This window comes from Telopea speciosissima, chromosome 8, assembly GCF_018873765.1.
Source record: "Telopea speciosissima isolate NSW1024214 ecotype Mountain lineage chromosome 8, Tspe_v1, whole genome shotgun sequence".
Taxonomy (NCBI): Eukaryota; Viridiplantae; Streptophyta; class Magnoliopsida; order Proteales; family Proteaceae; genus Telopea; species Telopea speciosissima.
The window spans coordinates 12,754,381-12,779,785 of record NC_057923.1 but is presented as its reverse complement, the minus strand read 5'-3'; the positions used below and the strand labels follow the sequence as shown (position 1 = coordinate 12,779,785).

General features: G+C 38.5%; 3 protein-coding genes across 16 annotated transcripts in view; 2 read left to right on the top strand and 1 right to left on the bottom strand.

The window, feature by feature from the left end:
- Positions 1 to 1,887: 1,887 nt before the first annotated feature.
- On the top strand, positions 1,888 to 6,163 carry LOC122638293 (cysteine-rich receptor-like protein kinase 2). Of its 3 annotated transcripts, XM_043831186.1 has the most exons (9): positions 1,888 to 2,666; positions 3,431 to 3,553; positions 3,639 to 3,775; positions 3,870 to 4,080; positions 4,347 to 4,581; positions 4,794 to 4,944; positions 5,585 to 5,620; positions 5,918 to 5,947; positions 6,070 to 6,163. In XM_043831186.1, exons 1-8 carry the CDS (start codon positions 1,916 to 1,918, stop codon positions 5,933 to 5,935), a joined length of 1,662 nt encoding a protein of 553 aa, XP_043687121.1. In that variant the 5' UTR covers positions 1,888 to 1,915; the 3' UTR covers positions 5,936 to 5,947; positions 6,070 to 6,163. The 3 variants fall into 3 exon arrangements, with proteins under 3 accessions (XP_043687121.1, XP_043687119.1, XP_043687120.1); XM_043831184.1 differs by lacking the exon at positions 6,070 to 6,163 and having other exon boundaries at positions 5,585 to 5,947; XM_043831185.1 differs by lacking the exon at positions 6,070 to 6,163 and having other exon boundaries at positions 3,431 to 3,547; positions 3,633 to 3,775; positions 5,585 to 5,946.
- An 8,321-nt stretch (positions 6,164 to 14,484) lies between these two features.
- LOC122670572 (LRR receptor-like serine/threonine-protein kinase GSO1) lies at positions 14,485 to 17,610 on the top strand. 2 transcript variants are annotated; one of them, XM_043867511.1, is made up of 2 exons: positions 14,485 to 15,014; positions 15,150 to 17,610. In XM_043867511.1, the coding sequence occupies exons 1-2, from the start codon at positions 14,621 to 14,623 to the stop codon at positions 17,540 to 17,542; spliced, it is 2,787 nt and encodes a 928-aa protein (XP_043723446.1). In that variant the 5' UTR covers positions 14,485 to 14,620; the 3' UTR covers positions 17,543 to 17,610. The 2 variants fall into 2 exon arrangements, with proteins under 2 accessions (XP_043723446.1, XP_043723445.1); XM_043867510.1 differs by having other exon boundaries at positions 14,485 to 17,610.
- A 6,941-nt stretch (positions 17,611 to 24,551) lies between these two features.
- Positions 24,552 to 25,405, bottom strand: part of LOC122671765 (protein MICRORCHIDIA 6) — a 77,644-nt gene continuing 76,790 nt past the window's right edge. For 6 of the 11 annotated variants that reach the window (XR_006334381.1, XR_006334383.1, XR_006334382.1 and 3 more), the window contains 2 exons: positions 25,322 to 25,364; positions 24,870 to 24,967 (listed from right to left, as the gene is read on the bottom strand). Coding sequence is in view for 5 of the 11 variants with exons in the window: in XM_043869187.1 (XP_043725122.1) it covers positions 24,557 to 24,608; positions 24,918 to 24,967; positions 25,322 to 25,364 (145 nt within the window). In the remaining 6 variants the exon portion in view is untranslated. Of the gene's footprint in view, positions 24,671 to 24,857; positions 24,968 to 25,321; positions 25,365 to 25,405 lie in introns of those variants that run through there. The other 5 variants (XM_043869186.1, XM_043869188.1, XM_043869189.1 and 2 more) reach the window with 2 other exon arrangements.

Here is a 25,405-nt window from a genome sequence, read left to right as displayed (position 1 = left end):
TCCACTCACATACGCATATATGTGAACACCTGGGTTCTTATTTTTTTTTTCAAATTCGATTTGCTTTGGGCTTCTCTCTAGCGCAATAGGATTTGTAGGGCATCATTCGACGGCCCTCAATGCTCGAGTACGCAGCTTGAAAAATGAAGTCCTGGGTTATGAGGTTATCTCATATAATGAGATATCAGTAAGAGTGTTAATTTAATATAACAAGAATAAAAAATTGAAATTGAAATTGAAATTCACTGTTTAAAAGTTACTTCCATTTGAACTGAATTACAGAGACCATATACAAATTGAATGAATTAAATACAATAACCGAAAAAATAAAAACGGAACCGACTTGATGGGATTATTTTGATGTTATGATAAGTATTCAATTTCAATTTATATATATTGTATTTTGAACTGAATCAAAATCCAACGAAAAATCAAAATCAAATCAATTGACAACCTTAGATGTGAGGCTCACATAGATACTCTCTCATGTTTTAATCCCATGTGAATGATAGCATTTTTTGCCTTGCCATTGATTTGGCATATAGATTCCTCCCCATATTGATATCATAGTGAACCTTTTCCATTAATTAATTTATTTAATTTGTAGTTTTTCTTATATTCTAAGGGAGCAAAATAGTTTTGTTAATTTCCTCGCAACGGAGGCACTGTCCATAACATTTACAATAGTTTGGCTAATTTTCGATCCATTGGTTGTAGACTTGTGTTCTAATCCTTTCATGTGTATTCCATGTTAATCTCAATAAAATGATCTTTTTATCAAAAAAACAAAAACAAATTATTTACTTATTCACTTTTTTCCTAACCATTGTAGGTTGTCATTGACAATATTGTTTCCAAGCATTACCATTGGTATAGCATGAGAGATTCCTCTTACGCTGATAGCGTAAAACCCTTTAGGCATATTATTATAATTTTTAAGTGAGAAAATGTTCTCTGTGAAAGGGGAGGCAGGCCACGCCCAGACATAGTGGGAGACGAAATGATCACCCCATCTCCATGAAAGATAGAAATCCCACACCCGAGTGGCCCCTGTGTGCGGTCTCATTGGCTGCCGCGGTCGCTTGACTTCTACGCTTCCTCACAGAGAACGCTACCCCTTTACAAAGTTTAGGACGGTTATCCGGTATTTGGACTCTCTTCTTTGACCTGATGAGTGTGGGCCTTCCACCCACACGTTTGTCATTATATAGGTGAGTGAGACTTCTCCTACAGCGGCCTCGTGTGAAAGAAGTTTGCGACAATCTTACCGGATTAGACATGTTAATTAACTTTTTCCCGGGTTCTTCAAAAAGTCGGTAGCCACGGGCCCACAGTGCAAGTCTTCAACGGTTGCTGAAAAAATTTCATTTCAGAATTTTCAAAAACCCAATCTCAAATTTCCAAGTTGTGGCGTAATTAGTCAGTAATCACAATCCTTGGAAACAGAGATGAGGAAAACTTTTTGGTGATGACGTGTTGTAGATCAAAAGTCTGCAAGGTTAAGATGGGTTTAGTCTTACAAATTCTTAGAAGATCTTATTCTAGAATGCCGGTTGTCCATAGTCGACAAACCAGTCGTCTTCTTCACAACAGATGATCTGGGTTTCTTCGGATTCACGATGAGCTGCAGAGAGAAATGGTGATTCTGAACTGAAAACCTGTATTTGTTCTTCTTTTTGTTGTTTACGTTAATCCAAATCTATTAGGAGTTTATCAGTCTCGACTCTAGGGCCGGCTCTACTTGTTTTTGCTTGTTTCTGAAGAATTATTCATTATTTTCATCTTTTGGGATCTAGAGGAGGTGAGATGCTTCTTTCCTAGCTTGCTTTGAGCAATGGAAGCTACAGTACCCGTCTCGAATGCAGAGAAGAGCTTATAAATTTGGGTTTTTAACAGATTCTGTGTGTTTCAAAGCATGGGTGTTTCAGAAAACAGAGGGGTTGCTTTTGTTGTCTTCCTTATATTAAGCTTTTTGGGGATTTCATTGGCAGACCCCAGGACAAGTATCGCCGGCCTCTACTGTAACACAAGTTATGCTGCTTCAGGTGCTGTTCTTGCCGATTACTTTGTTCCTGCAATGGATAACCTAAGCTCTCTTGTTAATCGAAATGGGTTTGGGACTACTGTTTTCGGAGAAGGCCCAAATGCTGTTTTTGCACTTGCCCAGTGTTATGAAGACCTAGGTTCAATTGATTGCAAACTTTGCTTCTCAGAAATTCGATCCATTCTCCCTAAATGTTATCCTAAGACAGGAGGAAGGATTTTTCTCGATGGATGTTTTGGTCGTTATGAGAATTTTTCATTCTTCAATGAAGTCAGAGATTCAAAGGACTCAGAAGTATGTGCTTACAGTAAGAACAGTTCCCTTCCTGATAAGTTTAGACAAATTGTTATAGAAGTTGTTGGGAATGTGAGTACAGAAGCTATTAAGAGTCAGAATTTTGCAGTTGGATCGGTTTCAAGCTCTAATTTATCAGTATATGCTCTTGCCCAATGTTGGGAGAACTTGGAAAGCCAGAAATGCAATACTTGCCTCCAAGCTGCTGCTTCTTCTGTCATTTCATGTTCTCCAGCTATTGAAGGCCGGTCGCTTAATGCTGGCTGTTATCTGAGGTATTCAACTAGGATGTTTTGGAACTCAATTTCCACCACCTCAGATTCATCAGGTATACTTGGAGCCTTTTCTTTCTGAAAACTTAATCAACATAAGTTAGATATATTCATTTCTGGTTTTAATGTAATCAATAAGATGTCAACATTAAAAAGAAAGCAAATTGCAGGTGTGCATAAACACAGACACACTTCCCCACACCCACATGCACACATCCACGCTTAAACACATACAACATAAAAGAAGTGGGGAAAGGAGAAGAGAAAAGATGGGATCATTATCCACGGTCTTGTTGTATCAACTTTGTTATTTATAATCTAAGTTGTCTTACTGGAATTGATTTGAATTGTTTCTGTTTGATTTCAAATGCCCATTGAAAGATAAAAGAAGGGATGACTGTTGGAGGAAAGAACGGCCAGTCGTAATCTATCTGCATCTTTTACATACACTGAACTTTATAGAAATTCCAGCTTATTAGAGCAATCTTAATTGGAAGTGATCTACATGGAAATAGAAGTGTTATACAAGGATTAAAGAAGCAACTTAAGAATATGATGACAAAGGGGTTTATTTCTATCAAAACTGAAACAGTTTCTATTAGGATGTCAAAATGAATTGCATAATCTAGAAGTGGGTTAGAATCACATAAATCTATACAGGAGTTAAGTTATGTCCCATTTCTTCTTTTTAGATTATTCCTATATTTAGCTATTCTACAGAAATCGTGTCCAAAAAGCTATTCTACAGAAGAAAAAAAAATTCTATGTTTAGCTCAATCGTAGTTTTGTTTGTTTAAGTTTAAATGAAGCTTCTTTGCAGGGAATCATATGACCTTATGGATTATCATTGGTTCCACTATTGGAGTTTTGCTACTCTTAAGCGGGATTGGGATTTGGAAAGCCAAGGCGTACTTGCGCAAGTCAGATTCCAAGTCTCTTAACGGTAAGCAGTGCAGAAAAAAATTGGTCAGAACTAAGGAACCAATCTTTTTACATGGAAGGATTCTGATCTATTGAATTCTTTGCAGATGTATATGGATCAGGACTCTCTTCTGCCATTGCTCAGTCCAAGCTGAATTTCAGATACCAGGAATTGAGAAAGGCTACAAAGAATTTTGACCTATCCAACAAGCTTGGGCAGGGTAGCTATGGAACAGTTTACAAGGTAGAACAAAGGCTATGGAAAAATCTTAATCTGTTGCCAGGTTTGACAACATTTATAACTTCTCTTTCTTTTCCTGCTTTTTAACATGTTGTAGGGTGTTCTTCCTGATGGAAGAGAAGTTGCTGTAAAGAAGTTGTTTCTGAATACAAGACAATGGATTAGTCAGTTTTTAAATGAAGTGGATCTGGTCAACTGTCTCCGCCACAAAAATCTAGTGAAATTGCTCGGTTGCAGCGCTGATGGCCCTGAAAGCCTGCTTGTTTATGAGTACTACTTCAACAGGAGCCTGGATGAGTTTATATTTGGTATGTTTAGCCAATCAAACTTTGCTTGTACGTTGGATTTATTTTCTAGACATTGCTAGCATGCGTAGAGGTATTTCATCATACCCCTAATGTGTCCACAAAGTGAATGAAGAAAGCTCTCACAAAGAATTAAAGAATGGCAAGCAGGTAGACAAGTGAAACCTGAAGCATGGTCATATAAATCTAAGAGATTAGTTAGTGTTGATTTTTAATGATTTAGATTTTATCTACAGTGGTTATTTCTTAATCTGATTCCGATGACACAGACCCTAATCGAGCAAAAGTTTTGGACTGGGAGAAGAGATTGGATATTATTCAAGGAGTGGCAGAAGGCCTCTCTTATCTCCATGAGGAGTCTGAAATCCGAATCATCCATAGAGATATCAAAGCAAGTAATGTTCTTCTCGATGATAAATTCAAGCCCAAGATAACAGATTTTGGCCTTGCTAGATCTTTTGGAGAGGATCTAACCCATCTTAGCACCGGAATAGCGGGAACTCTGTAAGATATCAATGTCTTGGTCGATCAGTCTTTATTACTTGAGATTGAATGCACTGTTTTTCAAAAACATACATTGCTGCTCCTGAACTTGTACCAAACTGTCCTTAAATTTCAGTTTTCACTAACAAAATCCTAATCTAATTTGGTGTATAGTGTTCAATTCTTCAGTTTACTTTTGTGATCTTTGTATTGAAAGAAGAAAGTGATTGCAGGGGATATATGGCTCCTGAGTATGTTGTACATGGCCACCTGACTGAGAAGGCCGACGTATACAGCTTTGGAGTTTTGATTCTTGAAATAGTGTCTGGGCAAAGGTGCAGCAGTGGGGTGGGATCACTGGCGGGGAATTCATTCTTAGCAAGGGTATGTAATTGTTTCATTGCCATATTACCTAATTTCGTTGTGGGCTTTTTCTTTTTGTGTCATTTTGGAAGTTTACACAAGCTAAGAGGATCTCTTTACGGTACAACGATCTTCCACATTTTCAGGTCCTTGGAATCTGGCCAGGCCAGAAAACATCATTAATTTCCTTTTTTGTTCTGTTTTGTTTTTTTTTTTTGGTGGTGGTGGTGGGGGGGGGGGGGGAGGTGAAGATAATATGATACAAGACATTAGATGGTTCTTTACCAATTGTAATTTTGGGCATAAATACTAAATGAAAATTGTGTATTGCTTGTCTCTTAATTTCTATTTAAAATGATGCCTGTATATGTCATACTAGAGTTATACACTCTACGTATTTAACAACTTACTCATATGACTCTTTTTTTTTTCCTTTTTTTGAATTTTTCTTCATGAAAATTCACCATTGCGTAAGGCCAACTCAATGTGAATGAATTCTAGGAAAATTCTAATATGCAATGGGGTACTCATAGAAGATCTGTTTCATATTAACTTATTCAATCCCAAGAAAAGGCCCTCCTCATCTGTTAGGCTGTTACTGCACCCAAGCTTGCGGATGTTGTGTTGCTTAAATTCTCTCTCTTATGTCCTTTGTTTTCAGATATGGAGCCACTACAAGGATAACACACTTGTCCAAATAATAGATAGAAGTTTCTATGAGGACGGAGTAAAAGATGAGATCCTGCATGTGGTGCGTGTGGGACTATTGTGCACACAAGCTACACCAGGTTATCGTCCGACAATGGTGAAGATTGTGGAATTGCTAAGAAGCAATAGGGATCAATGGGACCTTTCCCCAACCAGCCCACCATTTTTGGATGTTTCACCAATGGACAGCAATGAAGAAGGTGAAGGCTCCCATTTGTTATCCATGGTTTCTACTTCAAGCCTTTCTGGATCATCACATTCCCGGATACATGGAAGATGAGATTACATGGTAGAGAATAGTTAAAAAAAATGAAAGGTGAAACTCGATAGTCCGTTTGTCAGGTTCATACTTCCCTAGTTTCTGCATTATTTACATGAAGTTGTATTTGTGACTTGATACACATGAATCTGCTTCAATATAAGATTCTGAGTAGCTTAACTGCTCAGTGTACAGCATCCCTCCTTAGGGGGTTACATGGAGAAACTTTGAGATCAGCAGAGAGATTATTCCTCCTAGTTCTAAGGAAGCGAAGGGAGTGGACATTTGAGAGCTGACCCAACTCTCACCATAAATATGAGTCCAACTAAAGGGGTGTTACCAAAGCTTCCCAGTGCCTTTAGATGTGATATAAGAAGCAATTTGCCTTGGCCCTCATTTCATCAAACAATGATTGATTTGGTAATCAATTTTGTCAAACCAAACTTTGCGTCATTTCACTGGATTGGCTATTTCCACCTATTCAATCTGGTTTTATGCTGGTTGAATCCCTGAGCAAACCTGACACCGGGAATACCGTCTCTGTTTAACTATTTGAATGTGCTTGTCTAGGCGTGGATTCTGGTGCAAAATCAAGCCATCATGGGCTGTGCTTGCCTCTGAACAGGCCTACCATGGTTTAAGCATCTAATTTTCGAATTCATGACACTGGTTTGATCTGATCTGATCTGATCTGATCTGATGTTTCAGGCTGAGTATCATTGAATTTCTTAATTGGAAAATTGTTGAATTGTGAATGTATACATAGTAATAGTTGGACGGTCCAGAGAGACAAGAAGGCCTCATACATTGGTGTATCATGAGACTGAGATGATACTTCCGAGGGAACCCGAAAATTTTCTATTAACTAGAAAAATACTACACCTCCACCTCATTGTCTAATTCTACAATGAAACCTCAAAGCTACAATAAATAGGCACCCGGGAAATCCTGACACTCATATAATTACAATTTTATCTCTATACATGTAATAGACCCAAAACCGATTTGGTAAAACATATATAAGCCCAATAAATTGCAAGGGCCCTGCAGAATACAAGACACAACCCCAGCATCATGGGTCTATGGCCTTGTTTATCCAAGGTGGGAATGTCCAAATAGACCTCCACTGGTTTAGACTCTAGAGGCCCCAAACCCAAATCAAAGGGCCACCCATTGAGTCCAGCTACATGGACATACTGATTGCTTCACTAGTTCTGTCAAGATGTTGGCTAAGGAGGCCTTGACTGAAGATGTCCTGATAGAAATTCGCCGAGAAGACACCGTAAGGATGGGATTTTGTGGCCCCTATATTCTCTATATGAATTCACTTGAGGGATCAGAAGTGGGGAGAAGCAATTCATAAGTTGCCTCCATCTACACCGGCTCTCTTTCAAGGGTCATAGGCCGTGTCTATGCAATGGAGGAGCTGCTTTGTGATCATAGACCACCCTCCACATTGAGCCATCGACACAAGAAGAGCCAGCCTTCTTGCTTCTTTAGGTCAGTACCCTCGAGGAGAATGAGGATCATACGCCGAAAATCCATGGGGATCACAGAATTCCCTATTTGAAACTTCTGTTCAGTTTGTCACGGTTTCATGACTTTCATCCATGCAAGCAAGAGCTTTGGCCTTTGTTTATATACTCATGGTAGGCTCCAAATGGGCTCCGATGGAAGATATGTGAGTTTCAAACTTTATGGCTTGGATCCAAAACCTCTCATGTTGCACCTTAAACGATTGCTACATGTCCACTTGAGGCTCAAATTTGGTGGACATATTTTAATATTCAGAGAAATCTGAATCCTTATTTTGGAGAATTATACTGTAATGGGCTTCAACAAAAGAGAGATGTGGCAGTTGGTTGGGCCTGACTTTGGTTGCCCTAATGTTTACATTTTTAAATATAAAGGCTTGAAAGATGAGCAGTGAACTCCAAGGGAGAAACCCCATGCATGATGGGATATACATTGTGATATGTTATAAAATTTGATAGGTGGCCGATTGAGAGGTTTTAACCCATGGACGAGATAGGTTCTGGTCTTTTTTAAAAAGGGCCAACTAAAAGCATTTTATTTTTCCTCTTTTTTTGGTAATATGTTGTGGAGCAGGTTTTCTTGTTGGCTCAACCAAGAAGGAATCTCGGTTGGCAGACACAAATCTATTTCTGCCAAGTGAAAAGTTATGTGATGCTGAAATTTGGTGGATTTATACTTCACAATCACCTACTGGAACGCCATCAAGTTTCAACCTAAATGGGGTTTGTCACGTGACATAATGAAGCATTGAAAAAATTCTAGACTATCAAGAGGGTTGTACAGATTAATGAAAAAGTGGATTGATGTACATGGGAGGGTTTTTCCATTATATGAGAAGGTAAATGATTGAATTTAAATGTAAAATTTAACACATACCCATCAGATCATTGCAAACAACTGCTTGGTCGGTTGGTTGGTGGCTTGTTAATTGGAGCGCATGTCCCCCAAGAGGTTAAGGGATCGATTCTCTTGGTTAGTCCCATTGGGCAGATAGATAGGATACACAAAAAAATCCAGATCATTCCCTAAATAACGAGTTGGTGATTCCATCCACCCTCTCCATTGGGCATAACCGCTAGCTCTATGAAAGCCAACGGCGTGCCTAACCCTCTCCCGTTTACTGTAAATGGTTCTTCTTGCTTCGAGTTTGCTAATCCATATTCAACTCAGATTGGAATTGGTTTTTGTGCGCTAAAGAAGAGATCACGCATGTCTAAGGATTTTCTTTAGTGGGCTGGATACCAAATCCATTTGAAAGTATACTTTGATCAAGATATATAACTTTCATTAAAATGTAAGTGATGATCATTAACAAAAATAAATAAAATACATGGATAGTCAGATAGACACTAAGGTTTGTCTCCTATTAAAAGATACACAGGCAAAACTAGCAAGAATTAACCACCTTTGGGATGCCATCAGTAGTTATTCTTACTAAAGTCTAACAAAATCCTACTAAAGTTTAAAAAAAAAAAAAAAAAAAAATCCTTACTAGAGATTTAGAATGTGAGAAGTACCTAAATTGTTGGGCCTAGAAGGTCAGTGTTTCCTCGTGACTCTGAGACTAATTGTCTGCTCTGCATAAGGAAATAAAGTTGCGCCCTTATTACCACCAATTGGTTTTATTGTAGCGGTAAACGTTTAATCCGAAAGACAAACAATTGGTATCAGAGCTAAGATCGCAGGTTCGAGTCGCTTTGCAAACACAGAGGGGGGATTGTTGGGCCTGAAAGGTCTAAGGAAATAAAGTTGCGCCTTCACTACAATGCAGAAGACACAACGTAACAAAAGAAAAACAATCAAACAACCACAATGCTACGTCCATGGTGAGATGAAAGCAGCTTCACTAGCAACGGAGAATAGGGTGACAATGTTGGAGGTTTTTCAATATAATGGCATTGAGAATAGTCCCAGATCAGAAATGTAAAGATGATTCCTTGGGTATATTTAATAAAGTACTATTTATCATTTAAAAATAAATAGAGGCTTTAGTGGCTCACACACTTAGCACTTTGCACGTTTCGAGCAAAATCTTATCAGGACCGTTCCTTTTGATTTTTTTTTATCGAATAGATCAATTTGAATCTGGATAAGATTGTTGTAAAGAGTTGATCGATAATTTATTATTGCTATACTTTGGATGATTTAGATTGTACAATTACGATCTAACGGTCTAGATTCAAATATGAAGGGATCCATCTGTTGGGAACAAGTGTCAAGTGGGTTATTAATACCCAAGTTAATTCTAACTTGAATATATTCCAAAAACGTTTTTCTCCTCCCTCATTCTCAAAGGTGATCTTGTAGGAAAAAGATTTTCTACTACTGGCTTTTCTGTTCTCTTAAAAAACTTTCAGACATCAATCTTGACTCCGTTTATGCACTATGTAGTCAAGAAAATCAAGTTTGAGGCTTCATTGTATCCTGGGAGGCAATTCGTCTACAACCTATTTGCATCTAGTAGTAGGGACAAATTTCATGTTAAGGAAAACAACTCTGTAACGCGACTTGAAGATTCAAGCCTACTTCTATTCTAACAGACAAAGCTCCCTTCCTCTCAACTATTTATAAAAAATTCCCTTTTAACCCTAATGAAACCCCTTCACTACCAATTTAAAGCGAAAACATAAAAATACAATTTTCAAAATTACCCCATATAAACTCTAGGGGCTTTTAATGGCTCTTCAGAGGTGGCCCACAATCCAAACCACAAAATACAAGATATCAATCGATAAATACAAAATCCTATATACACAATGCAACAAACGAATAGAAAGAACAATCAAACAATCAAACAACACAATGATATATGTGGTTCGATAAGCTACCTACGTCCACGGAGAGATAAGAATAATTTCAATAGCAATGAAGAAAATGTTACAAGATTTCTTCCTCAAGGGTTTTTTTAATTTACAAAGAATTTCCAATAACCCTAATAACTCCTGCCTCACTACCAATTTAAAGCGAAAACATAAAAATACAATTTTCAAAATTACCCCATATAAACTCTAGGGGCTTTTAATGGCTCTTCAGAGGTGGCCCACAATCCAAACCACAAAATACAAGATATCAATCGATAAATACAAAATCCTATATACACAATGCAACAAACGAATAGAAAGAACAATCAAACAATCAAACAACACAATGATATATGTGGTTCGATAAGCTACCTACGTCCACGGAGAGATAAGAATAATTTCAATAGCAATGAAGAAAATGTTACAAGATTTCTTCCTCAAGGGTTTTTTTAATTTACAAAGAATTTCCAATAACCCTAATAACTCCTGCCAGTATCAGTTTATAAAAAAACAAATAAATGCAATTTCTCGAATTACCCTCAAGAACTATTGGCTTTTAACGGCCTACGAAGGCAACCCACAACCTAGTCGGCAGAATTTAAGACATCAACCTTCACCTCTCTATTTCTCTTTTTTCTTATTCTTTTTTAATAATCTGCCAATTTACCCTATGACCAAATTTACATTAAACGTGTAAACCCTTAAACTCTTTTTCACCAAATAAAAACAAAAAAAGTAAACCCTTAAACTCTGAGTGGTCTTGTGGCCCATGCCATAGAAAACAAAATAGAATTTGGTTACCAAAAGCTAGAAAGGTTGAGCACAAAGATATCCAACCAAAGTCAATATCTTCCTCCTTTAATAAATCAATCAAGGATAAGGCCTCATTATTTCCAGTACAGATTAACATAATTAAGTCAACATTAGCTTATTAACTAATTGATGATTATTAAGTCAACATTATCTTATTAACTAATTTATGATTAGTAGGGGAGTAGGAACAAGAAATTTATAAACTGTAACCTAATGTCGGTTGGATGGATCAATCAATACCGGCCAGACCAGGTTCAGTCAATAGACAACCGGATCTTTGTAATATCAGCCAAACTCGGCAAGATTTATCAGAACCAGCTGAATTGTCTAAAGTACTCTCAAAGATTATCTATGTTCTATGATTCCATTAGCCACTCCAATGAGGATCCAGCAGTTGAACCATGGTTCAAGAATTGGAATGGGATCGGTCGAATCGATCAACTTGGGATTGGAATCAGCCGAGGCTAATCCAGGCCAATTCTGGCCTATCCGGCTTGGCCAATCCTCTTTCAAAATCAAGTGTAATGGCAGATTTCATCCGATTTTGACCTAATCTTGATCGATTATGACTCAATCTAGATTGGAATTGGCCGGGACCGATCCCAGTTGAACCAAGATAATACTCTCTTCTACGTGTTGATTTCCGGTCTAGCTATGAAATCTTACATAGGGACTTCAAATTCTCATTGGTAAGGTTCATATTGCATGAAGGATCGAGTTCCTTTTTCACCCATGGTGAAGGAGGAGGGCATTGGACCGTCACATTGCCAAAGGGGAGGGTAGCTTTGACTTCGTCAATAGGAGGTGACACTGTAATGATGACCTAAGAGTCCACTCATAGGGGTCATTGCATCAGTGAAGAAGAAATTCTTCACTCTCTACAAGTAATTTATAAGCACTGGCCAAAACGGGTGAAATCAAAAGACATTACTTGAATGCTATAGCAGGTACGAATAATTATCACTTCCAATTCGCTGTCCGCTCCAATTTCCTCCAATTCCTCACATAGGAGCAGAAATGACCACCCTACCCTACCTTGGGAAGGGGGTAAGGTGGTTATTTCCGCTCCTATGTGAGGAATTGGAGCGGGCAACGAATTGAAAGAGATAACAACATGTCAAAAAATGATCAAAAGGGCTGTATTTTCCATCTCTACCAGTGACGGAAAATTTCACCTTGCATGAATGTCAACTTCATTTACAAAAACTACTACTACTACAAAAAAAGAATGGAAGAAGAAGACAACAGTTATTCAGAAAAAAATATTTTTGTTTTTTCCTTTACATTATATGCACCACAATTTCATAATATTTATTGTACTGGTACGAAATTAAATTCCCCAATTATGAACCTTCTCCTTTGGCCCTTTGTTTTTCTTTATTACTATTTCTCTTCTTGTGTTTATATTATAAATTAAAAAAAATAAAACTCTCTTACTAAATTTTAGAGTAGGTGGTATTTTGTCTATGCCTACATGGTTGGTAACCTCCTCTTATGGCAGCACAAGATACACATATCTCTTCCATAAATTAAATACACAAAAGAACAATTTTATATGGAAAAATATTTATTTAATAATGAAATCAACCTTTCATAGTAAAGAATTTAGAAGGTAGGGACAAAGAGAATGTCAACTAATTACAAACATAGAGAGAGAGAGAGAGAGAGAGAGAGAGAGGAATCCATATGAACAACTTTGTTTTCACTTGTTTGGTGTTCTTCATAAACAGGAATCTTCCATATGAACAACTATTCCAAAGTTCTCTCCTCCCCCAATTCTGTCTCTGCCTTGCTTAGTTAGGATCAAAGTACTACAGCAATGCATGATTGATGAAGCTGGTCTCCACTGAAACATAATTAAGTTTGGGCTGGTTTAATTCTTGTTTTTTCTTCTTTTAATTTAGTGTTTGGTGGGTTTAGGTCAAGAGAAGAGATTCGAACTGTAAACCTTGTCCAGATCATATGTTTCAAAAAAATAAAACAATTTGAAATAATGAAGGTGAAAGCATTTGACACCTCTACCATATGGCGTCAGTGTTAAGAAAACAACGCCCAGGAGTGACGATTTGCAGAAGAAAAACGAAAATGAGAAAACACACAACGCACAATACAAGGGGATTTACGTGGTTCACCCCCAAGATGCAAAGGGATGATGATATCTGGGACATCCACGAACGAGCAATAGAACGGATTTCACTATCTTTGAATGTTACAAAACTTCTCTTATAGTCCTCCTAGAGAAAAGAACATTATATAGGGAAGCCCTAACCAAGAAAGTACAAAAATGCCCTTGGACCCAAAAAATTGCCAAATCGAATAAGGTCGGACCAAAACATAACATATATAAAAAAATATACTGTTTCGAAGTCTCGACGAGCCCAACACAACTCATCGCCTTTGGCCCTGATGTACGCCTTTTTTGGACCATCTGAGATTGTTTCGAGGCCGAAACGATCTTCCGAAGATCCTCTGAACCACTTTCTAGACCAAAATCAGGTTTCACCAATAACAATCGGGTCATTCAATGTCAACCCATTAGATGGGGCATATACTGGCAAGACAAATCTTGATTTGAGGCCTCAAACTGACTATTTTATAAGTAAGCTTTTCTTACCCATACATCAGCTTGTAAATTTTCTTTTTCTGGTATTCAACTTATCTAAATATACAACTATTGATATCTTATATCCTTTACCTCAACCATAAAATTTTCTTTTAAGGTTATGCCCTATCAACCCAAAGTGAGGGGTATGTGTCCCAGATATCATCATCAATGCTCCTTCAAGCATATCAATTACCCTAGTTGATGATAATGGTTTTGTACCTGTTCAGTTGAAAAATGTTAAATCCATTGATTCCATCTCTTTAAAGTCAATTCCTATTTAGGCCACATGAATTTACCCCACCATAGAAAAAGTTCACAGAAATGAGGAAAAAAGAAATGATGAAAGAAGACACGCATACACTCACAGAGAGAGAGAGAGAGATAATTCAATGTAAAACAAGAGCAAGATGAAGTAAAGATTTAGAAGGCGGCCCACGTTCATGATTTTCAACTGAAAACAAGTGGGTTTCCTCTGCTTTTTGTTCTGTTTTTTCCTGTAATATTGAGCACATAAATTGGCTATATCTTATCTCCTTTCAGATATTACTTTCCCGTCTCAAAAGCTACCTACACTTGTTAAATAGTTTCTTAACCTGATCTTTGAAATTACAAAAAAGGGGAAAGAGAGTGTAATTTTAACAGAATCTATGTCAAAGTTTCATAACTTTTCTGTATATTTTAAGTCTCATTAGAAACTGATGAGAAAAGTCTACTTCTTAAAAAAACTATTTTAACTTGAAGATTTCATCATCCCAGCAGTTTAAAATTTGCATTGTCTCCAAATCTTTTCCTCAACTTCCTATTGCTTCTTTTAATTCCCATCTTTCGTGATCATTTCATATGCAAGCTCCTGTTGTTCATGCTCTCAGTTTTCGATCTACGTAAACTGAATTCCTTCAGTGGAGGTACTGTAAGTTTTCCAGCTTTAGCATTTCACTACCTGCTTATATAGTGACTTCGAACGTAAATTCTGCAATGGGTAGGACTCAGATGTGTCATTTGATGTTGTTTTTATCATTACTTGGTGTTTTTCTTACTGTTACTCGTGGAAATGCTTCAGTGGACACCTACTGGCTTCTAAGTGTTAAATTGCAGTTGATTGATCCACAAGGAGTTCTTGGAAATTGGTCTCCAGGAACTCATATCTGCAGCTGGACTGGACTGATATGTTCAGATGATCTCACACATGTTGTGGGTCTGAATCTCTCTGGTGCAGGATTATACGGTTTGATCTCACCGGACTTCTCCCATCTCAATTCTCTTCAAGTTCTTGATTTATCCTTGAATTCTCTCAATGGCTCAATTCCTCCTGAGCTTGGACAACTTCAAAATCTGAAGGAACTGCATCTGTATTCAAATTCTCTGTGTGGTAAGATTCCTGAGGAGATTGGTCTCTTGAAGAAATTGCAAGTTCTTAGATTAGGAGATAACCTGTTGACTGGTGAAATTACCCCATACCTAGGTAACCTGAGTGATTTGAGGGTGTTGGGTCTTGCTTTTTCAGAATTAAATGGAAGTATTCCAGTAGAAATTGGTTATTTGAAGCATCTGAAATCTCTGAATTTGCAGCAGAACAGTCTCAGTGGCCTCATACCTGAAGAGATTGGTAGCTGCACAGAACTTCAAGTCTTCTCAGTAGCAAATAACATGCTTGAAGGAGAAATCCCTGTTTCAATGAGCAAGCTTAAGGCTCTAGAGATTCTGAACCTGGCAAACAACAGTCTCTCTGGTTCCATTCCAATTGAGTTGGGTAATCTCTTCAGCCTGAAATACTTGAATTTGCTTGGGAACAGGTTGAATGGCGAAATTCCCTCGGAGATAAATCAGTTAAGTCAGCTGGAGATCCTTGACTTGTCAAAAAACAATTTTTCAGGAGCTATCAACATCCTCAATAGCCAACTTAGGAATCTAGAATCATTGGTTCTATCTGAGAATTCTTTTGCAGGTGGAATCCCAAGCAACCTCTGCATCAGTAATTCCAATCTACAGCAGTTATTTCTCAGTCAAAATGACCTCTCTGGCACGATTCCGTTGGAACTTCTCAACTGTTATTCGCTTAGACAATTGGACCTTTCAGACAATGGCCTCAATGGAGAGATTCCTTCCAGCATAGATAGTCTTCTGAATCTCGCAGATCTTAAACTCAATAACAACAGCTTTACTGGGGCAATACCATCTCAGATTGGAAATATGAGTAATTTAGAAACTCTATTTCTGTTCCACAACAGTCTCACAGGTAGAGTTCCAATAGAAATTGGAAAATTACAGAGATTAACTGTTCTGTATCTCTATGAAAACAGCATGTCGGGGAGTATACCAAGAGAGTTAATGAATTGCTCAAGTTTAAGAGAGATCGATTTCTTTGGAAATGATTTCTCAGGGTCTATTCCAGCAACAATTGGGAAGCTTAAAAATCTTGTTTTCCTTCAACTGAGGCAGAATGACTTGTCAGGCCCCATACCACCAAGCTTGGGATATTGCATGAAGCTTCAGACATTGGCCATGGCTGATAATAGATTCACAGGATCATTGCCTCCAACTTTCAGATTTCTTACACAGCTCAACATCTTCAGTTTGTACAACAACTCCCTTGAAGGTCCTCTTCCTGATTCTCTCTTCCTTATGAAAAATCTCACCATCATTAATTTTTCTCACAACAGGTTTAGTGGGAGCATCCATCCCCTCTCTGGTTCTAGCAGTCTGATCATATTAGACTTGACCAATAACAGCTTCTCAGGTCCTATTCCTTCTAGACTTGCCGAGTCAAGAAATATAATCCGTATCCGGCTTGGACAGAACCACCTTACCAGAGACATCCCTCCTGAACTTGGCCAACTTACAGAGCTCAACTTTCTTGATTTGTCATCAAACAACCTCACAGGAGAAATGGCACTTGAACTATCAAACTGTGAGCAATTAGAACATCTCCTTCTCAATGATAATCAGTTGACGGGCACAATCCCTTCATGGCTAGGGAGCTTACAAGCTCTCGGAGAGCTTGATCTCTCGTCCAATAGCTTCAATGGGGATATACCTACAGAGGTTGGAAGGTGCTCAAAACTACTTAAGCTTTCTCTCTATAGCAACAATCTCTCAGGTAAGATCCCACCAGACATTGGAAACCTCACAAGTCTGAATGTCCTTAATCTTCAAAGAAACAATTTGAGTGGTCCAATTCCTTCCACAATTCAGCAGTGTAAAAATCTTTATGCATTGAGACTGTCTGAGAATTTCTTGACGGGCACTATACCATCTGAGTTAGGAACTCTTACTGAGCTACAAGAGATATTGGACCTCAGTAGAAATCACTTATCAGGAGATATCCCTTCAGCTCTAGGAAACCTTGTGATGTTAGAGAGACTGAACCTCTCTTTCAATCAACTCCAAGGAGAAGTGCCTCCAGCACTTGGCAAACTAACCAGTCTCCAAACGCTAAATCTATCAAGAAATCTTCTCCATGGTCAGCTTCCTTCAACTCTATCAGGGTTCCCAATCAGTTCCTTCTTGGGCAATGAAAACCTTTGTGGCCTGCCACTGATTTCATGTTCAGAATCAGTGGGTTTTGGGAATAAGAGGCTATCAAATACCGCAGTTGTTGGTATTGTAGTAGCCATTGTCTTTACTTCCACAGTGATATGCTTGATAATGCTTTATACCATGCTAAGGATCTGGTGCAACTGGAGAAAAGTCTCAGTTTCTAATTCAGATAATGGTGGATTTGAACATTCGAAAGAAGAGGAGCAATGGGCATATGGAGATGAGAAGAAGCGAAATGGAGACTACTGGAAAGTGAACTCCATGTCTCTGGTTCATTCACAAGAGAAACAATCTCCAACTACTACATGCATTTTCCAACTCAAAATGAAAATGGGTGCAATGGAGATGACATCAGATTAGGAGAGTTTCCTCTATTTTTCAATTTTCATCTTTTGGTTTTGGTTTATGTTTGTATGATTTCTTGTTCTCTTGTGCATTCCTTCACACACGTGGTAGAAGACCCATGATGCAAAACAGAGGTGGCAATCTACCTGCAAATTGTACGTAAGTTCTAGAGTTGAATCAGAAATTTGTGGCTGGATTAGAAGTTGGTTCCCTTTCTTGCGTTTGAACCAAGCAAAACTAGTTTTAGAAATGATGAATTCATCACAATACATATCTATGAACTACGAACTGGTTCACCTGTACTAATTCATGATTCATAGCGAATCAATTCAGAAAAAAAATGCCAATCAAGCAAAGCATGTCTTAGTCTACCTTCATACTTGAGGACTGTGTCTGTATTAGAGCAGAATTGGGAAAAATAAAATTCTCCCCCTTTTCCCCCCAAAAAAATCTTAACTCAGCAAATTGAGCTCCCCAAAACAATAAAAGGGTGTACCCAGTGTGAGACTCCCGTCATTGCAGGGTCTGGGAAGGTCATTGCAGGGTCTGGGAAGGGTCATAATGTACACAGCCATACCCTACTTGAACAAGAGAAATTCTTTAACTTGGCAAATTGAGCTCCCAAAGACAATGAACCAAAATAGCTATTACCATTGTGGGGGAGGGGGGAGGGGGGAAGGTTCCGATCCAAAAGCTTAAGCTATTAGGTAGAGATAGTTCAATGGTATATGAAGACACATCCAATGTCCCATATATAAAAAATTAACAACGCAACAAAACAATAGTTTGCTAAAGAAAAGCGAAAGAGAATCACACGTACACAGAACATAAAGATTTATGTGGTTCATTCAAAATGGTCTCCGTCCATGGCCGAGCGATAACCAGAGCTTCCACTATTCTGATGAAGAAATTGCAAAACCCTCACACACACACCTTATAAGATAACACCCTATATATAGTATCTCACACAATAAAATATAGAGAAATCCTAATCTCCGAAAGTATAAAACTACCCGTAGTATAAACGACTCCCAAAAATTCGGCTTGGGGGCTGCTGCTCCCTCTCCCCCCCCCAGCCTACTCTACGGCAAGTGGGACCACTGATATTGGGGAAGAAGCAACAGTACTTTATGGATTAGACTGAGATCAAGCTTCATCAATAACACCAGTTATAACTTGTAACTCCCAACATCTCAATACTCCCATCACATGTAACTTCGCCATACTTGGTTCTACAGATGGACAAACAACCTTGGGAAGCCAACAGATAGACAAACAAATAGCATCTGACTTACCTCCATTGGATCCAAGCAATTCAAGCATATTTCCTTCAACAAGCTTTTGTAACCTCCTCGTTGGTAATTCTCTAATGGAGAATCTCTGTCAAACTTGTTTTGCTTTGATTTTCATCGTCTCAAGTAGTGCACCTTTAAAGTGCATCGGAGGGGGACCACTGCACTTGGGAGGATAAAAATTCAAGTCTCAAGTGTGGTGCCCTGTCCGATGCACTTTAGAGGTACACTTGGCAATGCAGTGCACCACACTTGTGAGAATAAAAATTCGTGTTGCTAGACCAAGATCCTAAATCCTTTTAAAATCCGATTCTCATTCTCTATCTTTCAAGATAATATGGGCTCAACAATAAAAAAACGAAGTGAACTTGTAGTAAATCAAATCCAAGTAGCCGGATTCACCTGCCAACCCATGAATCACCAATGCAAGTTGAACAACTGATGACAAAGATCTCAACCGCAGAGAAGTATTTGATGTCTCTCCCTTGTAGACCAGGGAAAAAATCATGCTTTTCTTGTCTTTCACTACAACTTGCTTTGTCTCCAATGGCTCCTGCAATCAAACCAAACAATCAATTACATTAAATTCTTCTAACCCATGTCTGAATTTTTTGACCTAGTTCTTTTTGCCCTCTTGACTAATTACTCTCTCTCAGTCCCACCACCCATATTAGGTAAGAAAGGATGTCAACTTAGATTCGAAATCTTTATAGTCCTTTTTGTTGTTGTTTGCAATTATGTGTGTGTTTAAAGAATCTTTGTTAATCAGGAGTACTGAGAAAATGTTAGGAACTTGATCGATTCGCAAAAAGCTTCAAAGCTGATGGAACGTGTTAAATCAAGCCCTTTAACCTATCACATACTCGACTGGCCTAATCTAGTGTTCATACACTAAAGTGGGCTCCATTAGACACATAACAAACCACCACGCTTCCGTAGCCGTCGTTCTCAACGGCTCTCACTCTAGGTAGCTTTCACTCTGACGGTAGGTAACCCTTTCCAAGTGATTCCACTCTGCTCCAGGGTTTTTGTTTGGTGGTAGCTAGATAGCTGACGGCTTTCACTCTACTCCAGGTAGCCCTCTCCTAGGTAGCCCTTTTCGTGACTCAAACTCGTGACGTGGTACCCGGACTCTAATACCAAATGTTAGGTACTTGACCGATACACTAAAAGCTCCAAAGCTGATGGAATGTGTTAAATCAAATCCTTTAACCTATCTCGTACTAGGGTAGCCCAATCTAATGCCCATACACTAAAGTGGGCCCCATTAAGCTTTCAAAATCTTTCACATCCAATCATTCATAGTTGCACCAGACAAAGTAATACAGTATAAGGCATGCTCTGCCGGACAAACCTTTTGACTTTAACCAACTTAGACCAATAATAGATCAAAACCTGTGCACAGAAATGGAAGAAGTGGTTCCAGATTTTAATTAAAAGCTACAGGTAGTTTTCAATTAAGGAATATGGATGATAAAAACTTCTCAAGAAGGTACGCAAAGCATCCAATTGAAAGGTCAAATTATAAGTGACTTCCAGCGTCAGATCCGCGTGTTACATGTAGTTGAGTTAGACATGAAAGTGAAACTCTTTACATAACTGTTATGAACTCGCTTTCTATATTGATATGAATGGAAATTCTACTGATACTAATATGGAAATTATTCTTCTGGAAGCTAAGATCAGGAAATAATTAATGCCTTATTTATAAAAATAAAAATGAAAAATCAGTTCATGCTCGTAATAATAACAACAACAAATTCAACCTTATCTCAACTGAATGGGGTCGGTTACATAGATTTTTGCAAAATAAAGTAGGAAAAAATGAGTGAAAGTTAGAGGAATGAATAAATAAAGACAAGAGATGAGAAATGTAAAATGAGAAAAGAAAGTAAGAGGAAACAGGCACTGCCCAGGAAGTAATGCCCATTTGATTTGTGGACCCACCTTGAGTGCACAAACAAGTCAAACTCGATTTTGGTGGGGACATAAGCAGAGGTAAGATACGAATAATTATCATCTCCAATTCACGGGCACCTCCAATTCCTCCAATTCCTCTAATAGGGAGGAGTGGACACCACCTTGGGCAGTGTTTTTGGGCAGGGGTAGAGTGGTCATTTCCACCCCATGTGAGGAATTGGAGGGGACAGCGAATTGAAGGGGATAACGATTTGTTAAGATACTAAGAAAAATGCTCCAATTGGGCATTTCTAATTGTGATTATGCCACGTGAAGTGTAAAACTTCACTATTTGCTATTTGACATTATTTGAGTTACTCTGTGTGATAACAGACTACATTTATCTCAGTGATCAAATTTTGATCCAAAATACGTAAGAAATTAGTTCAAACTTTGCTCTAAAGTTTTATTAAAAGTACAAAAATACCATTAAATAGAAATAAATATAAGATACAAAAGGACTGAGTTTCGCTTTCACCCATGGTGAAGGAAGAATTTTTTCACCATAGGCATCGGTTTCATCAAATACCTAATGAAAGGCATAGTTTCGACCCTAAACAATAAAAGGTGGGAGTTTGTGATGAGACTAGATACATTGGACCACCACAATGGTGGTCCCGGAGGGAGATTGGGCACTCGGGGGCATGAGAGCTTGAAGGGAGGGCAGAGGTGGGGGGAGATGGGGTGGAGAAAATGGGGGGTAGGAGAGTCGATCACTCAACAGCCCTTGTCTTTTACCAAACACACCGGCTGGCAGCCAGCTGTGCGTTACAAGCGCCACCCCATGAGCTTACAAAGTTCAATAACTTGGATTTGAGATATTCTAGGGGTTTGGGGGGACCAATCTGCATATGGATCGTTACTTGATACTGCCGCATCACTAGCTGCTACGCCTTGAACCTGAGATTCTTGCATAGCAAGGCAAAAGGGTTACAACCCGACAGGTGCTAATTCGGTTGGCAAGGACCAACAACCACAAAATTAAGAGGTAATGAGTTCAACTCTCCTTAGGGCCTAACTTATCAGAAGTGAAAGGAGAAGGTGGGGGGGGGGGGGGGGTGGAAGGAGAAGGGTTACCAACTCATTTAAAATCAGTTGGCTTTTATTTTCCAGATAATTCATAAAACCAACAGTTATGATCACCTTTTTGGCTCATTCCTCTCTTCTCCGACCCTGTTTTTACCCCAAATGTTTTCATTGTTCTAAGGTGGCAATTCTAGACTCAAATTGCAAATCTAGACAAATTATTAGTTAAAATTAGGCGTGTAACAGGCAAGACCCTGGTTGGGGGAATTGATAAATTTTTAACCAAATTGAGCCAAGTGATGTCCAACCCATTACAGTATCAATATTATATCGATATAAGGTACTAGCAATACCGATACATATCAGCTGATACAACCAACGATACTAATACCTTGAACCATGGGTGCCCAGCAAAAGCTTGGGTTCGAAAATGGCCCCAGTCCATCCTGATCCATTGTGGTTCAAAATTGAATCTGATTTCAGACCAACTTGAATCCCTGGTTGAGATTGGGTATAATCGTTTGACCCATAATTGTTAAGTGTCGCCTAGGCTTTCAGGCACCTTGGTTGCCTTGTTGGTTACGCCTTGCTTCAAAGCTCCCGCCAACACCTTGGGTCATTAGGGTGTGTATGGCAACATTTCTGCTTCAAATTACTGTTTCTGAGTCAGGATTTTATTATTATTTTTTTTGGCATTTCTATTATTTTGGAGTACTTCTGTACAACAAATGTTGATGATAAAACTGGAAAAAAAAAGTATTTGACATTATAAAAGAAAAGAAACTCACATGGATTGCATATTTACAAACGTATATCTTCTGTTCTGTTTTGTGATGTTGGTGGCTGTGGCGGAAGTAGAGGTGGTGGTTGTGGTGGTGACGATAGTAGTGGTGGTGGTGATTCATGAATATTGAATCTATCATCGGTTTTGTGTTTATGGAGCTACTTTTAGTCGCTTCACCAAACTGTCCTTTTTTTTTGGTTGGAGGGGGGGGGGGGGGGGTAGAGAACGTGAGCCAATCGTGGGCAAAGCGTGGCAACCACGCCCAAACACAAAAAATGCATTGGGCACCTAAAAATTACCACCTTACCCCCATGTAAAACTGGAATTTCCAAACACCTAAGGCCCTTTTTGTATCTGGGCGTTGTTGCCATGCCTTGCGCACGACTAAGTAGCATTCACATTGGGCACCTAAAAATTACCACCTTACCCCCATGTAAAACTGGAATTTCCAAACACCTAAGGCCCTTTGTGTCTAGGCGTTGTTGCCATGCCTTGCACACGACTAGGTAGCATTCTATTACCCGTTTTTTTTTACTAGATTCATTCCTGAAAAACACAGACACGTCACATGAATGTTCCGTTTCAAATGTGTTCCAAAAAAAACACAAACATTTTTTTTTGGGAACGTTGTTATGCAAACCCCCTAAAAATATTTCTTATACGCCTGTTACAAACCTTTCCCACACCCTTTTATATGGATAGATGATGTGGCCATTCTAACAAAAAATTTAAATATTGGCATGCATTCCATGTATACTATACTCCAACTTCTGTTACTTCTCTCCATGGCCTTGGATTTACAAAACAATATTAACTTTTTTTTTTGGTAAAAAACGAATCTATTCAGAAGCAGGAAGGGGACACGTGGCTGAAGACATCGAAACTTCTCGGAAGTAGAATTCGATCAAACTGCCGTACACTTCATAGACAAGGCCTTCCGAGCTAAGAAATCCGCTACAGAATTAGCTTCCCTAAGAATAAAAACAAAATTACAAGAAGCAATATTAACTTGAAATTTGCGGGAACCGAGATAACCCCAATGTAATCTAGGCTCTGACACTATACAAGGGCTAGGAGGGGCGGGGAGTAAATTTTTCTTGCAAACCCTCAAGGAATGATGAAACTCAATTTGAATATTCAATCCAAAATAGCCGGTGGTAACAATAGTTTTAGTGCACAGCATCAGACTATCAGAAAGGGTTATCGGCCAATTCTAAAACCAATGCCATATCCAATATATATCGGTCGTATCAAATGTTTTTACCCTCTAAGATATCAATACTGTACCATATTTATTATCTGTCCGTATCGTATCACTGACCTGGTATCGGATAGAAACCAATTCCTAAAACTATGGTTGCAACTGAGCCACAGTTTGATCTCTAAAAATGCTGAGAGGGCAAGTATAGAACTTCAAACAATATGTTGACATGCCTAAAAAACCAGATAGAGGGAAATAAATCGAGTGCAGATCGTGTCCTTGTACAAGTACCGTCCAATGCCCTTCAGGGCCACTCAAATGGAATCCATTCCTCCATGTGGGTCCCACAGTGGATTCCATGTGAGTGACCCTAGAGGGCCTTGAACGGTACTTGTACAAGGACACGATTCGGTCTGAATAAATCTTCACCGAAAAACAAAAAATACAAAAATAGGGGAGGAAAATAAATGGGGGGGGGGGGGGGGGGGGGGGGAGTTAAGACACTATCATTTCATCTGTGGAAAGGGCTGAGATTAATACCATTTTCACATCACTGGCAATTACAATTTGTTTCTACATTTTTACAACATATTAATGGCAAAATTTGACATCTATGACCCTATTCCTCCACAAGAGTAATGAAATTCTAATTTCTGATACACTGGCATACTTACAGAAAACCCATTTCAATTAAAAAATGCTAAAAAAAAAAAAAAAAAAAAAAAGGGGAAGCAGAAGAATAAGCACATGAGGGGAAATCCACCATTTCACCTGTTCTCCACCTTTACTATATCCATTGCTTGTGATTCAGCCAAAAGGCTTACATACTCACGTTGGACCTCTTCTAGCTCACTTCTGAGAAGTTGCGCCTATGCAAAAAAATGAAAACAATGACCCTCAGCAACAAAGTGCTCAAAATACACTAGTCAATGAAACCCATAATATTTTAGTAACCATTTCAATTAACAAATGCGGAAAAAACAAAAAAAAAGAATAAGCACGTAAAGGAAAGGGAAGGGAAGGGAAGGGAAGGGAAGGGCAGGGAAGAGAAGGGAGGGGAGGGGAAATCCACCATTTCACCTGTTCTCCACCTTTACTGAATCTATTGCTTGTGCTTCAGCCAAAAGCCTTGCGTACTCACGTTGGACCTCTTCTAGCTCACTTCTGAGCTGTTGCGCCTATGCAGATAAATGAAAACATTGACCCTCAGCAACAAAGTGCTCAAAATACACAAGTAAATAAAACCCATAATCATTTTTACCAACTTAGCATCTAGCTTTCATTATTTTATGTTCGAAACAGGTGAAAGATACCACAAGAAGTTTACTGAGTAATCATGTTGAGATGGATGAGCATGGAAATATTCATCTCTAAAAATTCATAACTCTCTCTGCAATTGTACTTTTTATTTTAGAAAATTTAACTTAATTGAATTAAACGAAATTGCAAACATTTTTTCCTCTGATAGTAAATTTTCAAAGTTTGAAGGTCTGTTCAAAAGTACCGATACGTTGTTGTAGTATGTTAAGTACCTTGAGAAAAAGTCGTTCTGCCCTTCTGTCGTATTCTGAGCACCTGAAATAAACAGAAATCAGATTCAAGGTCCTCCCAAAAGT